This window comes from Ambystoma mexicanum, chromosome 1q (genome assembly GCF_040938575.1).
Source record: "Ambystoma mexicanum isolate Mex_15411 chromosome 1q, UKY_AmexF1_1, whole genome shotgun sequence".
Lineage (NCBI taxonomy): Eukaryota > Metazoa > Chordata > Amphibia > Caudata > Ambystomatidae > Ambystoma > Ambystoma mexicanum.
In genome coordinates this window covers 838830974-838847320 of record NC_090922.1, presented here as the reverse complement: position 1 = coordinate 838847320, position 16347 = coordinate 838830974, and the positions used below count along the sequence as shown (strand labels likewise).

The 16347-nt window shown below is 47.5% G+C and overlaps 1 protein-coding gene across 7 annotated transcripts in view; it reads right to left on the bottom strand.

Moving 5' to 3' along the window:
- The window catches only part of LOC138537634 (ADAMTS-like protein 2), a 678742-nt gene that overhangs the window by 389170 nt on the left and 273225 nt on the right, over nucleotides 1-16347 (bottom strand). For 4 of the 7 annotated variants that reach the window (XM_069641465.1, XM_069641464.1, XM_069641466.1 and 1 more), the window contains exon 5: nucleotides 4899-5044. In XM_069641465.1, the coding sequence (XP_069497566.1) occupies nucleotides 4899-5044 (146 nt within the window). The remainder of the gene's footprint in view (nucleotides 1-4898; nucleotides 5045-16347) is intronic. The other 3 variants (XM_069641470.1, XM_069641468.1, XM_069641467.1) reach the window with 1 other exon arrangement.

Here is a 16347-nt window from a genome sequence, read left to right as displayed (position 1 = left end):
ATTATTATTGGCAATTCTAATTGAAAACGCTGCCGAGGCGGAAATTCTTTTGCCCAGGGCATAACATTTTTTCCCCTCCTTGTCTGGGGATGCCTCGCTGGTTGACAGTGGAACCCCAGCCCTCTTCCTTGTGTTAGTAACCACTAAGGAGTCTGGGACTGAGTGACCCCTGATATATAATGGGTCTGACTGAGAGGGTGAGAACAATTTCTCTATTCTTGGATTGACCCCTCTTACCAGCACGGGGGTTGACAGTGATGGGGTGAGTCGTCTTTTAACTGAGGCGAGGATAGGGATGGTTTGACTAGTGGGAGGTTTTTCCTTAATAATCCTTTCGACGAAATCAGTATCTGGGGTGACCTCCCCAGTTTCTACTTCAAAATGCGCTGCTGCCTTCCTCAGTAGCGCATTGAAGGTGGGCTGATCGTCTACTGGAGATGGGTTCCTGATCGGTGTGGTCTGAGGAGAAGAAATGTCTATCATTTCGGGGTCTGTAGACCCTGATGTTGACTGCCAGGGCTGTGCGCCACCTTCACCTGGGTCCTCCCCGTAGCTCTCTTCACTTACATGAAAACCTTCTTCCTCCTGTAGGTCTTCATTATACACAAACTCATCCTCGTCCTGGAAGTGAGGATCCTCTTCAGTGAGGTCGTAAGAGTCCATGTCTTCCTGTAGGGGGTTAAAGTGCTTCGGGTATTTAGCCCTTGGCCCCTCCTGGGGTACCTCCCTTGGCCTCTTGGGTGTCCTATTTTCTGGGATAGCCATGAACCTGTCTAGCTTGTCCATACGTGACTGGAACCTCTCTACAGTCCAGTAAGGTAGGCCAGAGCGGTCTGGGAGTGAAAAGGGAGGTTCCTCTCCTTGCAGTTGCTTAGTTCTGTCCCATAGCGTCGAAGATAACGTCCCTTTGCCTTCTGAGAAACCTTCTCGCTGGTTAGGGTCTTCTGTCGACGGTGGGAGCTGTCCCAGCCTACCCTCCGGCGTCCTCAGCGTTTCTTTGTCCCTGTGAGCGGTTTTCGACGTGTTATCCGCCGTCCGTCTCTGGCCGTCCTTCGAAGCTATACGCGCGAGGCTTTCAGAGAGCAGTTTCTCCGTCGAGGGATCGCGCGCCGTTGCGCTAGGCAGTGTCGAGTCTTTACTGGCGACGTGCGCACTCATGCGAGGCGCGTCGCCTGAGGATTTGGGGTTAGCGCCCTTATTCATAGAAAGCCCAGTCACCGGTCGCGGAAGCAGTGGCAGGGAGGGCTTGCGACCCTTACGGTCGGCGGAAGGCGCCGGTGGACCCGACGCCTCCGTTGACGCTATGGTTGCCTACGTCTTCGATGAATGTGTGCCGTGGGGTATGTGCTTGTGTATTTTTCTGTGTTCGTCCTTATAAGCGGGGCGTGAGCCGGGCTTGTCGGGCCGGGGACGGACGACGACGAGGAGCGGGACCGCTCCTTCGAGAGGTCTACAACCTCCATAGCGGAGGTCATGTAATCACTTTCCTCCTCACATTTGGCGACGGCGGCAGCTGGCGTGGAGTCAGACCTAGACATCGCATAGGCTGCCCACCTTTTGACCCTGCGGTCTTTTAATGTTTTGGGTTTCAATAACTTACAGGCTGCACAGCCGTCCTCTTTGTGATCGAGGGGCAAGCAACGGTTGTGCTTGTCCTTCCAGGTAAATTTGCCCTTGCAGCGCGGGCAAAACCTAAAGGGCGTCCTCTCCATAGCTGAGGATATGAAATGTGATTACGACCTCGAAAGAGAGGGAGGGGAAAGAGAAAGGCATTCTTAGAGTGAAACAAAGAAATGACCACACAACCCCGCTCTCCCTACTGTGTTAGGCCAGCGAGGCCCGGCCACGTGTCCGGCAGCCCCAAAGGATCTCCTCCACTCGTCCCTCCGTCGAAGATCTTGCTCGGCGGACAACGTTTCAACGTCGGGGGGGAGATCTATGTATATGATCTATGTATATGGTATTATATAGTAAACGACCAAGGTCGAGGAATTGTTTTGCAATGTCTCTCGAGGAGCTCCGCATAAAGGCGACCAATAACTGGGCGGAAAAAAACAATCTGAGGGACCTCGACGCGTGAGGGATTGTGGGTACACGGCACGTCACTATAGGGATAGTGTTATAGACACGCCTTGTCGACGTCCCCTTTTCGACTACGAAAAACAAAATGCAATACTCCGCGGTGACCACTGGATGTCGATTCTAAACAGATTAACAAGCATCAGAAATACCTTTCGTATACATTTGACTTAGGTTGTTCAAGAAGAGGAACACATTTTTGCCTTACAGAGAAGAACTTTGACCCTATAGGGTTTTATTTAATTATCTATCCTGAAAAGAATAAAGTCTTTGAAAACATATATCCCTGTTATCGTGAGTTCTGTTGGTCCGCCACAATCTGTGGCAGTGTGGCTTCTATGAGGTCACCTTATCCCTCAATCATCACTGGCTGGCAGTAGACAGTCTGGGCCTCATGACAGAGGCCTGGTGCAGTTGTGCTTCAAGGGAGTGGTTCTCCCCACAGCTGCAGTTCCAAAGTTGGGAACGCCAAGATAGATCTACCAGCTGTAGCATCTTGTCTAGCCCCTCTTACATGAAGACAAGGGCATGTTGCATTTCAAGGCAGATGCACGGCGGTTCCCTGATTTAAAAGCCTCTGCCCCCTTCTGGAATGTTCCAAGTAGCTCGTGAACAGGGTTTGCATTACCTTTCAATGAGTCATTGTATCATAGTCCATCACAACCTCCATCCGAGTCCCCAGCAAAAATGAAGCGAACGCAGCATATAAAAACATGTGCATATGTCACTCTAACTGCTTAACATTAATCTATACATTTTTGTTTGAGGTTTTTTGCACCTATCCTGCACCCTCTCTACTGGGAACCAAACCCACAGAGCATTCCAAGAACAATTTAAATGCCTTCTTTAAAAGAGGTTTTAATTTCTTAGAGTGGTTCTTTAGCGTATCCATATGTAACAAGGGGTTACAACACAACTACCATCTTCACTTTTCTTCGCCCCTTGCCTATATTTCCCATATAGAAATGTAAGCTACAGGGAGGTGCATTGCCGGGTAAATTGGTATGTCTTGAAGCTTGTGGCGTTGCTATTTATTTTATTTGATCGTGTAATCTACGCATGACAGTAGCCTGTTTTTACAATGTGCCATTTATTTTGAAGACATTTCTGTAAACTGTACTAAAACTGTGCTGTTTCTTTTCCTCTAGTCTGCGGGAAAAGTATAAGTGGGACAGTGACAGGACTGAGCCATGTACAATTCAGACATCACCAGAGCCGAACTGGGTCATAAAACTGTCTCGGGCACCAATGAGAAAGTGGGCCACAGTTGCAAATGGCAATTCATTCTTTTTGTGACAGACTGTTTGAATAGTACCCTAGGGGGAGTTTTTTGATAAAATTTGATGCAAATTGTGCATTTTTTAGAAGAATATTTATCAGCAACAATGGTCAAAACTACTAGCCGCATAGTGAAGTAACTCATCAAACTGGCCCACATTGGACACAAAAGTGGACCGCTTTGACCCACGAAACTGTCCCACACCAGAATTTTGCGTTTTTGGTTTGGCCATGAGCCTATTGCCCCGTAGTCCAGTCCGACCCTGGATATAACCCTGTGAAGCCAGGAAGCCACAGATATGAATAAGAAGCATTTTAATCAGACACGCTCCCTAAACTCTTGGAACAAGAAAAAGATATCGGACACATCAAATGTAGACATCAAGCTCTCTGAGCAATAGACAGGAAACAGACACATTATGAATTCAGATACCGTTAGCCAGTCAGTGTGTTTTCTTTTAGAGCTATAATGTCCAGACCTATATTAACCTAAAGGGAACATGTATTTTCCTTTCTGATGAAACATGAGGAAATATTAATGGTGATGAACTACTGTTTTAATGTCTTCTATTTTCTTTTCACATTTGAAAATTGTAATTACTGTGTAAAGTTTTGGAAGCCAAATCACAATAAAAACATGTATTTGAAAAAGAAAAAAATAGGTTAGCCAGTCAGTAAGCAAGTGGAACAAATATACGGCTACATTGTTGCACATTGCTGGCTACAATACTTAAGTGAAAAACTGAATTTCATTGGCTGAATTAAAACTGCAAAGCAAGTGACATGGGCAGGCAAGGGAACATAATAATTCCAGGTTTTACTACGATATTGGATGTGTTATTTATATAGCGCTTACGCCAAAGCGCTTTACATAGAACATATTTACGAACACAACGTTCGTACTCATTTATCGACCTCGCAAGGATGAAAGGCTGAGTTGGCCTTCCTGCGATTCAAACATGTGACTTGCAGATCACACACAGATTGCAGCAACAAATGCCCAACCCGCTTAGCTATATGACTATATAGTACTTCACACTGGATTCCTCCGGCTTCAAAGCCCTGTAGTAATAGCTAGTACAACCAAATTGTCAAGGAAGAAATGCTCTATTCAAATAGCTGGGTTCTGATCTTGTGACCTGCTGAGGGCATACAAATCGTTAGCAGTGAACGCTGAACTTGCTGATCTATTGTATCGGCTATAGGGAATGAGTCCATCTATCAGTGAAAAATATGATAGTTGGCACAAGGTATGGACAGGAGGTTCGCAGCAGTATACTGAAAAAACAAAAGGTGATGGCTTGAAGGTTTTGATTCAGTCATAACTACTGGCACAGCTGTGGGCAACCCTCCAGACCATCGGGTTTTCAGCCTGACAGAAGGGGAAAGACCATATGCAAATCAGGCTTGGTCCCACCCCAAAAGGGTCAGTCCTGGCCAAACTGCTAGGTCACATCCCTTCTGCATGAGACCACAAGCATCCTCCATCTTTTGTAATCTATATCCTGTCCCTGCCCTAAACCCTGATTTCAGCATGGTACCTCACACTTGCCGCTGATGCAGACCCCTTGGTAGGTGCGATCCTTGCAGGAAGTGCCATCCTGGGCCGGCACCATCAGCTGCCTCTCTCCACCCACAGTAGTGCATTGCAGGTCACAGGGCTTGTTGGAGATACTGGTGTAGTCATCTAATGGGGGAATTAGACACAATCATTAACTGACAAGAGGTTACACTGACAGCACGACTCATAATCTTAAACCCACATTCCCAGACCTCAGAGCCAGCAAGTGCCCTGGAACTCACGTTCAAAGCACTAGATCTCACACCCACAGCAGTAGACCTCACTCACAACCATAACCCCACACTTCCAACCTACAGTTCATGCCCACTACATATAGGTATCAATTTTCCTTTCTCTTACGCATTACACACATTCCATCTCAAATAGGCCCCAGCTGGAAAGATGCGCAGAACGAGAAGATAACACACAAGTAGCTGCCAAGTTTCCCAGTTCCATACGGAATCTTTGATCCAGTCCTGTGGGTTTCTTCGCACTGCATGCTGTGACTTGTAGTTCCAGTATGCAATTGGAAGCAAAAAGCAGGACTGACTCAAGGTGTCACGCATGTACCTGGGAAACCTGTCAGGGAGAGTCATGTGGCCCCTCGCTCTCATGTCGGTTGCTGCGCACAAATGGCTGGTGAAGGGGGTTGCAGCAGATGGGGGGCCAAGGTGTTAAGAGATTCGCTCTTGGTAAAAGTCTAGGGCGCCCAATGGCAGGGACCTCTGCCATAGCCGGGTGGGGGCGAGCGCACAGGCTCAGTTCTTGTGGGGTGCAAACCGGGATCGCCCCAGCTGGCCTCAGGGAGCCCTGGACAGGATCCGTGAATTAGCCCTTACAGACTTCCCATACGCCTGTGTTTGGTGGTACTCTTATCCTGCTCTGGCCTTCTGGGGCCAGTCGGTTAAGGCCCTGTGCTCTGGGATGCCTACCCAGGGAGGCCCAGACTGTCTTGTGGAGCCCTGGTAGCTCTCCCCTGGGAATCCCGCTGGACCCAGGTCCCATTTGGGCCTCAGATGCCAGACTCGCCCTGCGCTCAGGCCCGCTGGGCACCAACTGCATTGGGGCACCCAGGCATCATCAGGGGGGGGGTTGGCTTGCAGCCTTATCTTTGGCACATGATTATCAGAATTATTCATACCTTTCCATGTTAAATTTATCAGATAGATGTATGACCAGTATAATTCTCCAGGCACTTGAATAATTCATGTTGTTTTTTGTAAATTCAAATTTATGTACCAGCAATTTGGACATCAAATACAATAATCGCAGGTGCAAAATTAATAACACCCACCATATATGTTGTTTTTTCAATTTATGTTGTGAATTTGTCTTTTTCCATTAACTGCACTATTCTGTAGACCAGGATATGGCTAATGCTGCCCCTTGGTCTTTGACACCAACGTATGCTTTCTTTTACAGTCCATTATGTGTTTCACATGCAAGTGTACATAAGGAAATTTTATTTATTTTTTGTCTAAATACAATCAAGCATATTCTATGAAACAGTCCCCACTGTGTATGTGTGGTTTTTCTTCCTTGACAATTTCATGGGCAATTAACTTTGGGATTTATTCCTTGAGTTCAAGTAGAAAGGTTCCCCAATATAACTAAAAGGCTTTTCTCCCTTTGAGGAAGCATTTGGGTTGAGCCCATAAGTAGCAGCACTACCCTTTAGTGTTTTTTTTGCAGCCTTATGGGGGCATCTTTCTGTGTGCAGAGGTGGAGTCTCTCGCCTGCGCCACCCAGCCACCCCGCAAGAAGACACATGCCATCGACTGGCTGGAGACAAATGTAGGAGTAAGCAGGTCCAGGTGTGGCTCGGGCCATCTGGTCTGACTGCCCGGTCAGATGGCCGATATAGCCTAGGCGAAAGGAGCAGATGGCCCGGTACGGTCCACTCTGAACAGCTATCCTGAGGAAAACTTTGGAGTCAACCAGGTACTAGATGGTATAATTAGTCTTTCGCCCCTATACCCAGATCTGATGACCGATTTGCACGTCAGGACCGCTACAAACCTCCACCAGAGTTTCATCTGGGTTTGCCCTGCACAGGCATAATTCACCATCTTTTGGGTCCTATCACACACGTTCATGCTCCACCTCCCGTACAAAGCTGGCGATACAGGCTGGTGGTGCGCCCGCCGCGACAGGACTGCACTTCTGCCGGCACTCGCTGGCCGTCACCTTCATTAAGCCACAGGGTGTTGTCCGGCCCTCCTACTCGCACTTGTTTTAGACATCACTGCACCCCTCATGCCCTTGAATGGACCTCCCCGCCCAGCTGCAGAGTCTGGCCAGAAACAAATGTAGGAGGCAGCCAGACCAGCCACAACTTGTCCGGTCTGTCCGTCCCGGCCAGATGGCTGGTTGGGCCCAGATTAAGGACCAGATGACCCTGGACAGTCTGCCTTGACCAGATGACCGGGCGGCCATGAGGTAGTGCTTTCCGTAAGGCCATTGTCCAGGGACCGGGTCCAGGGACCGGGGCTTAGGCCGCCACTTACGTGCCCTGGGGCGTATGCCGCCATCTCTGCAGTGGTCCTATTTCCAGGGTTACAGTTCACACAGTAACCCAGTCCTCACAGTGAATCTGTCTTCACACCGGATCTGCCCTTCCATTAGATCTATTCTCACAGCATTCCTGTGTTGACAAGAGCCCTGTAAGTTAAACATTAACCTCATCATCCACGATTGCTTTGGAAGAGTGCTCCAAGTGTTCGACTGAGTGTTTTTATAGACATCTGAGTTAGAATCCTTGCCTGTTGTGCTTAGTGTTAGGTCAGAATTTAATTTTTGGGGTTCCTTTTGCTGACCCTTTGAATCTGTATACTTTTATTTCTGGGTAGTAGGAAATGGGTTCTAGAATGTGAACGCTCCTATGCTGAGCTCTATGTGGTTGTAGTTCTTTCTCTGTTGTTTCTTTGCAACGTCACAGGGAGGAAGGGGCAAACCCAATGCCCCTTTGAGGGAATTTCGTACAAAGAAGTACTGGTTACCTTGCAGTAAGTTATGTTATATTTGACCCTTGTAAATAAAAAGGATCTCACGCAGGTTGCTGCATCTTCATATGTGGTTTTAATTGTCCAAAATGTGGACATATAGTAAAAGGAAGGTGGTCAGCCGACACGTGTTTCAACCCAGAAGGGTCTTTATCAAGGCAATGGTCTTTTATTTCTGGTTTGCTTCTATTGAAGTCCGCTTGCAGTTGTAACTCGTTTCGGCATGCTGCCTTTATTAGGTCATATGGCTACCCAAGCAGTGGTGCTCCTTGAGCACCCCATTTTATCCCTGGGCGAGTTCACTCACCCAGAAAGCATGTTGGGAGTACACTAGTGGCAGCTGTACATTTTATTTTTGATTGCACCAAGCTTTAACTTTTTTACTGTGTTAGTAGCAAAATACCTACGTGGTCGCCATTTGGGTACTAAGGCATTTTAAAAGTCCTGCATATGGGCCATTTTGTTTGTGGCATTTTCTTTGGTTTGGATGGACAATAAGAAATGGCAGAAATGTCAGTTCTGACCGTGTAGGCTCGGTACAGAGGCTGCCATAGCACCCTATGTGTAAATGGATCCTAGATTTCATTGAATGAGGGTCTCCTAAATACTGCAATCCACATTTGTGTGGTTGTCCCAATGTATGGAATTTGGCTGGCCAATCCTAACAGGATGACCACCAAACCTTTTAAAGGTGCGCGGTTGTGAATCCCGGCTCTGCTGTGCCGGTGGCACCCTGTCTTTTGTGAATGCCTCTCCATGCTGGAAAAATCTTTCTCCAAGTGCTTCTTCCTCTTTCCTCCAGTATTGCTTTCTGCAACTCCATGCCTGCTGCCTCTGATGGTCTCCTAGAAACATTGATGTCATCACAATATTCAATGGACCTATGATGGGGACCTCTCTGCTGCCTTGCCGGAATCTGAGTGGTTTAATGCAGCTCTGCCTCATCGCGGCTTCATCGTTGGACATCTAAGAACGCCTAATGTAACTGATGTATCGTCGGACCATTCCTACTGACTTGCCTGAATGTTTGTGTCCACCTTGGAACTGGTTGCTGAGTCCCCATGTGCTCCTTTATTGCTGTTATTGCTGTGTTGCCCTAATCCTCATGGATCATCTGCATAGGGTCATTGGCCCTTGTAAGCCCGTCGTTTTTGCTCTTGCATCTCCTGGAATTCTGCTCACAGTGACTGGAGAGTCCACATGCTACCTATCCAGACCAATACTAACTCCGAAACCCGCCTATGTGCTTCCTGGCTCAGTTCCTTCACAATCATCACCTCGGGTCACTTACCCGGGGTCTTCACGCTCCGATCCTGTCGCTGGTCCTATTCTTTAGAATCCCAGGGCTCTCAATGCAGAGTGTATTATTGATTTAAAAGGTCCTAGCCAAGTTGATTCAGTTCTGTCAGGAATTACTTTAGCCAGAGAAGAGGTGTGCTGCCAATCCCGAAATCTTCTAGTCTTTTTATGAGGGTGTCGTGGTAGACCTTTTCAAAGGCTGTTGACAGATCGAGCAGTATTAGTGATGAGATTGTGTTGGAGTCAGTGTTGGTTTTTAGATCCTCCCAGATAGACAGTAGGCTGTTTCAGTTTCTCGCATGAGTCTGAAGCCTACTTGTGCCTGATCTAGCAGACGGTTGTTATCCACGTATTCTTGGATTTGTTCGTAGACATAGCTTTCTAGTAGCTGGGAAATTTGAAATTGGTTGGTAGTTGGTAAGGTCTTGCATGTCTCCCGAGGAGTTTTTAAGGAGTGGTTTGATGTAAGCCGATTTAAAGGTTTGTGGCACTGTTCCTGTTTCTAGCGAGAGGTAGAAGAGACTGAGATAGTATTCTTCCAGTAATTTTTCAGTGAGGATGGTTTTGTAGACCTCCGGTGGCCCGGGATCTGATGGGGAGACCGCTTTGTTGCTTTATCTAACCAGGTTATTGAACTTATCTGTTGACATTGGGGCAGACGGTTTAGACTGGTCGTTGGTCCAGTGTTGGCTGGCTGAGTTGGTAATTGGATTATTTGGCCTGTTTAGTATATTTTGCTGAATGCTGGTGGTTTTGTTCCTAAAATTATTGGAGAGGTCACTGCATAGTTTTTGTGTAGGTATCGATGAGTTGTTGCACATGGATGGGTTTCTCATCTTGTTTATGATGCAGAACATTTCTTTTTGGGCATTGCCTGTTTTGGCGATTCTTTCATTGTAGCGTGTTTTTTTGATCTGTCTTTGATATGTGTTTTTTTTTGTGTCAGTCGTAGGTTTTCATCAATTTTCCGCCAGACGCGGACCCCTTTCTCACTGTGCTCAGAGAAGCACAGCTCCACCACACCGATGAGGCCCGACTAGGCCGAAACATGTGTCTGGGGTTGCTGTTGGTACTCTTTACTCTTATTCTTATTCAAAGGAAGATTGCCAGAGCATTTTGGTGCTGTACTGCTCGAGTGGGCGAGACAAGGATTGATATGCAAATGGATGCTCCTCCTTTCTGAAAGGTACAGTGAGCTAAACATGTGGCTGCAGACTCTGAGTGGGTACATTCCCACAGAACAGGCTATCATGTTGTTTTCTTTCTTGCAAAGGGGAGCCCTGACCTCTTTTTGTATGTAAAAGGAACTTGGGGTTGGTCACTGTAAGTTACCAAGGATTATCCAGACGTGGACCCCTTGCTCAGTGTGCTCAGAGAGGCACAGCTCCACCTCAATGATGAGACCCGACTAGGCCGAAACACAGAGGATTGCCAGAGAATTTCGATGCTGGAATGCTCCAGTGGGCGCGACAAAGACTGATATGCAAATGGATATTCCTCCTTTGTGAAACGTACAGTGAGCTAAAACAGACACTGAGTGGGTACATTCCCACATAACAGATTATCATGCTGTGTTCTTTCTTGCAGAGGTGCGCCCTGACCTCTTTTTTTTCCTCCATTCTTGTTCTAATCTCCTGTTTCTTTTTTTCATTGCTGTGAGGTGGGGCGTGAACCATCTTGCCACAGATTTTTTGCTTTATGGGCTGAAAAGTTTTTCTGGTGCAATGCCATATATTGTTTCCATTGATACATTTTAGGAATGCATCTGTTCTTTCTTCTATGTTGCTTACATCTAGGATACTGGACAATCGTTTTGCCTCTAGTTTGGTATTTAGGTCCATGCTGTTAATGTTTCTCCAGTTTTTTTTCAGGGTTGGAGGATCGTTAGATGGCTTGTTGCATGTTCTAGATTGAGAGTGGACCACAAAGGGTGGACTTGCTGATTCTTCCTAGTGTATCTCGTCTCTCCTGTGGTAAGCCTGCAGCAAGCGTTCGGCATCCTGCTGGCTGCTTCTGTTTCCTGGGTTCGCTTCTCTTGGCGGCTCCTGCAGGGCTATGTGGCACTTTCTAGAGCTCTGGTAAGGTGGAAACAACCTCTGAACACCTGTAAATGCCCAGATGTCTTCTCTCAGCTTCTGGCATCCCAGCAGCATGTTCTTCCTTGTGGTCGGCTCCACGGAATGCCTTCTAGTCCCTCAGTCTCTCGGTCACTTCTGAGAGATGCAGTCTTCTCCCACAAGCAGCTCTGCTTGGTCAGCTGCTTCAGCTGTTTAAATTTCCCCACTGTAGGCAAACGCCCGTAACAACTAGCCTTGTGCTCCTGGCCTTGGGTGATCTTTATTATTTGATCCCTCATCCTTGTTCCAGTATTCCTGCGCGTATGGGAATGGAAGTCCATTCTTGATGACTTGCATATGTAGTTTGGGCAAACATTCTTAGTGGTTTTCCAAAGCAAGTTGGTTTTTAATGGTTTGTATACAGATCTGGTAAAAAAAGGTTTTCAACACTCTTCGTAGGTGGATGAAATGGGGTGTAACAATATGCCATTAATGCATCAGGCATGGGTGAGATACCCTCAGAAGAAAAAGGGATACCATGTCTCATCCGATGATACATGACCCCAGAGATTGTCTCCCCCCCATGTGATCCTCACTCATATAGCTAGCCCCAGGGACAGGATCAAGTATTGGCTGACGTCCCCTGGCCACATGAGGGGAGGTCACAGCCGGGAAAGGAGTTATGACACCATTGGATTCATCACATTGTCATCACATTGTCTTCCTTTAAGTCTTCCCCCTCAGTGACGGGTTCAACCCCTTTCGAATCATCTTGGTCTATGTCAGTGAAGCAAAGCATCTTGCATGATTGTTCCTAACACATACATGTGGGCCCCTTTTGTCCAATTTGAGGCATTGCACCTCAAATCAATTAGTCACACCAGAATGTATTAATCCTCCTTCTAGGGTATGTATAAACATATTTATCAAAAATGTCTTTCATTGGAAAATGCCCCTTTTTATCACTAGCTCACCCTAACTACCTAAAAAAGCATTTCTCACAGTTGTGACATACCTTCACTGGGACCAAGATATACACCAAGGCTGTGATACTCTTAACGGTTACATGTGATTTTAACAATGACATTACATCTAAATACATATATAACGAAAAATACCCTTTATGAAGGGACAACCCCCAAATCCCTGTGACCACTTATACCTGTCAACTCTCTTTTTCCTCCTCCTTGTTATAATATTTGGACTTTTTCCCCCACTTAAACTCAAACGTGCAATATTATGTCATTGCCTATATTTAGTTATTTTTTCATCCTGTCGTTTTTTACCTTCTTTATTTTTGTAATTCGTTATTTTTACCCCTACGTTTATTGTCTCTTTATTTCTTCCTGTAATGTAATCACTGGCCACCACTCTTAACATACTTTATTGTTTTATAAATATAAAGGCAACTTGTTTTTTTAGCAAAGAAAGAATGCCACAATGGACTAACGTCTCATGAAAATCAAACCATAAATCAAAACTGGAGCAGAATAACAAAAGACAGTGCAAGACCCTAATCTTAGTGAGGCCTGCTAGGGAGATTTTTCATTTGTATGCCAAATCCCCTCTACCTGTGAGATCCCCAGCACTTTTTGTTGGACTCTTGGACCGTTTCCTAGTTCCCCTGAATGAGGCGAGTCTTTTTCCCCTGATTCATTCTTTTTGCTCTCACCATGGTAACCCAGTTCATTGTTGTTTTACTTTGTTTTATGGAGTCTTGCTTTCTTCCATACTAGTTAAAGGCATCTGTGTTTCACTTTTGCAGAACAGAGCAGCTTTTGTGCAGTGTTGCAGGGAGCCCTTTGGGCTCTCCTTTCTACATTCTTTTATTTTCCCTAAGAACTACTATTCTCAAGGTTAGAGGAATACTTTTTTTTAATCATTTATAGCTTTTCCTTTTGTGAGATCAGCACACACCACCCCATGTGCAGTGCTGAGGCGTTACTTTGTATCGGACGATATGCCACCTTGAACATTGTATGGATGAGAAGCTCTTAACAATGGTATGAATATGGGGGGCGCTGTTGCACGCACACAAGATGGCTGCCTGAGGTGAGAGCTTCTCTCCTCCTTAAGCAACAAAGATCCTGCTCTGGAGCCACCCGAGTATCCCACACGACGTGTGCCTGAACCCTGACTGCGGGTGTACCTCCTGCGAAAATCCCAGATGATAACGGACAATATTGAGCTGGAAAGTCCATTGTGTGAAACTCAGCGTTTGCGGCGGTGTGCGGCCGGAGCGAGAAGCCGGAAGAGAGTACTGCACTGTGGCGACTCGAGCCTGCTGGCTGGGAATCGCTCTGAGGCCACAAAGTGGGTGGAGTCTGTGCAGCCACCTGGGAGCGGAGCACAGGCTTTCCCACACCATACGCAGCAGCCTTTCTGGATTGGGGTCTACACTGGAGGTGCCGCTCCCACCACGACACTACCTATCTACCGGCCTGGTGGCAGCGACTCAGACCATCGCCGTCGCGGCTGAGTCAACATCTGCAATATATGGTAGCTAAGTGAGCGGCACATGGATTTAAGCCCTGCCAAATCCGTGCCTGAGGTCTGTGAGGACATATCGCTCTGCCTGTGACGCTGGTTCCACTGATGGTGTGCGTTCAGCTCACCTGACATTAAGCCCGCACCCTGGGGACCAGCTGGATGTGCGTGCCTCCACGGCGCAGTGGCCAGCGATAGATGCAGCACCCCGCCCCGGCCACAGCGGTGGAGGTCTGCCTGGCCGCAGGTAGGAGAGCGACAGTACTACCCGGAAAGTGCTTGCGGGGGCCGCTTGCCTGATCGCGCAGATAAAGACTCCCAGCTAGTTGCTTCCTAACAACCTGCACGCCATTGGCGGTTCGACTGCCTGCTTGAGTCGACACCCATCGGACCAACATTGGGAAAGGCATGGGTGACTGGTGGGCCGCTGCGACGGGGACAGCTGCAGTAGGCTCTCGTCCTAATACCCCGGCGAGAGACACCGGTCTGCATGGGCAGACCGCTTGAGGTAACAGACAGCAGCGGTTTGGCACATATCCTTTGGACCGAAGCCTGCAATAAAGTTGTTTGAAGACGCACACTGGCAAGAAGGTACTGGAATAGCCACACTAATAAAGCCACTGGGTCTATGAATAATATGCACAGCGTTGACGACGCCTGGAATGAGACCCGGGGAGTCAGGGTGCAAACGGCCTGAACACAAACTCCTCGCTGGGCTTAAATGATAGGGCACAGTTCATTCAAGTACTACCATGTTGTACGGATAGAGAGTTCGACACCCGTTATGGTGCGGCGATGTTTGGGCGGCTCTTCATCCATGGCTGGGAACGTGTGGGTGATTCTGTGCTGATGTAAGTCGAGAAGATCACTCCAAATATCCGGTGAGAGACACGCCGACGGGGCCTGGGGAGCTGCAATACACAATTGACCCTATTCATCAGAACTGCCCACGTTTGCCAATTCAGCTAATTGGGGCAGCGGAGCAAAGTGGGTGACCTATGCCTGAACTACCCTAAGAACTTGTGACAGTGGTAGCAGAATCTGGTATAGCCACTGACTGTGTGGTGCGCTACATGGATGAGATCCCCCGGTGAAGTCCAGGAAGAGAGGGTGCTGTACATCAGTATATGTTACAAGACCCGTCTGGGTCACCATACCACGAGCCGGACGACGGGACCTTGACGAAATACCCAAGGAAATACAGAAGAACCGCTGGATATTCGCTGGGTGTACGTGAGAGGGCACAATACATTCAAGTGAATCAATACCATTCAGACAGGCTGTTGATCACCCATAGAAAGTGCAGCGATTCCTAGGTGGCTTATCCTCCGTGACCTGCAACGTGTGGGCGATTCCGTTGCTGGAGTTGAGAAGACCGCTGCAACCATCCAGTAAGCAAAACATTGCAGGGGCCTGCGGAGTCGCGATATCCAGCTGGTGTTAATCATCAGAATTGCCTCAGACTGCCTACCCATTCAGGCGCAGCAGAACAGAGTAGTGGATGATTTCTACTATGAACATAATCACAGTGTAATTAAGGACACTGCTGGAATAATACATGATGTAAGGTTTGCCGAGGCAGAGTAACAGCGGCAAAAAAATCTCATTGATGTGGTTACGTGAGAAGGCACAACCCATTCTAGTAATATAATATTGCACGGGCAAGGGATCCAACACTCGCTGACGTGATAGTGGTATCTATTTATGGCCCTATGAATTAGCCTCTTTGTGTTATGAAAATTCCACATAGCCTGAATCGCCTGTTGACAAGAAATAACTGGCCTGGTGCTTGACCGAAGTCATACACGAGCACTCGAACCCTGTCATACAATTTTCTGAAACAGGACTTCTACGAGAACTAAGCCCAATCTAAGTGCCTCAAGTACTATTGGCGCTTTGGGGGCCAGATAAACTGTGGGTTGTTGCAGAACCACAACGGATATCCACAGCAACCTGTCCTTGTTGTGAAGGCGTTTGTGTGCCAGCCACGTGCGAAGCCAATTGACACCTATGCCCCAATTACTCAGCGATGACCAAAGGAGCCGGCTCCAAGAAAAAGAAAACCAGGCCCATGGACTCCTTTACAAGCAGCCAGTCTCCAGTTACAACACCACCACCACCGGCTGAGCCCCCATCAACTTCACCCGAGAATGCCAGATATGAGCAGTTCCTTACCACATTACAAAGTGGGTTCATGTCAGTCAATGTGAAATCAGACTACATCGTCGCCACCATTGGTTCATTTTCATTGAAAGCCCGTGTTGAGAAAGAAAGCGTGCGTGTGACAGAGGCTGAATCAAGGATCAGCAACAATGAGGACTCTATCGGTCAAAAGACTCGTGAGATTACCCTATTGAAAGGCGAGATGGGCAAACTATGAGGGAAATGTGACGACTTAGAGTCCCGATCCAGTCAGAACAATATCCGGATTGCGGGGGTGGCAGAATCCTTTTTCAAAGGCCCAATGGAGACGCATGTTGAGTCGCTATCGAAATCCTTGTTTGGAGACAATGCCTTCTCTGTGTAACGCTCACCTGATTCCCGTAGAGGCGCCGGTCTTGACTGGGCGTATACCGTATCTTCA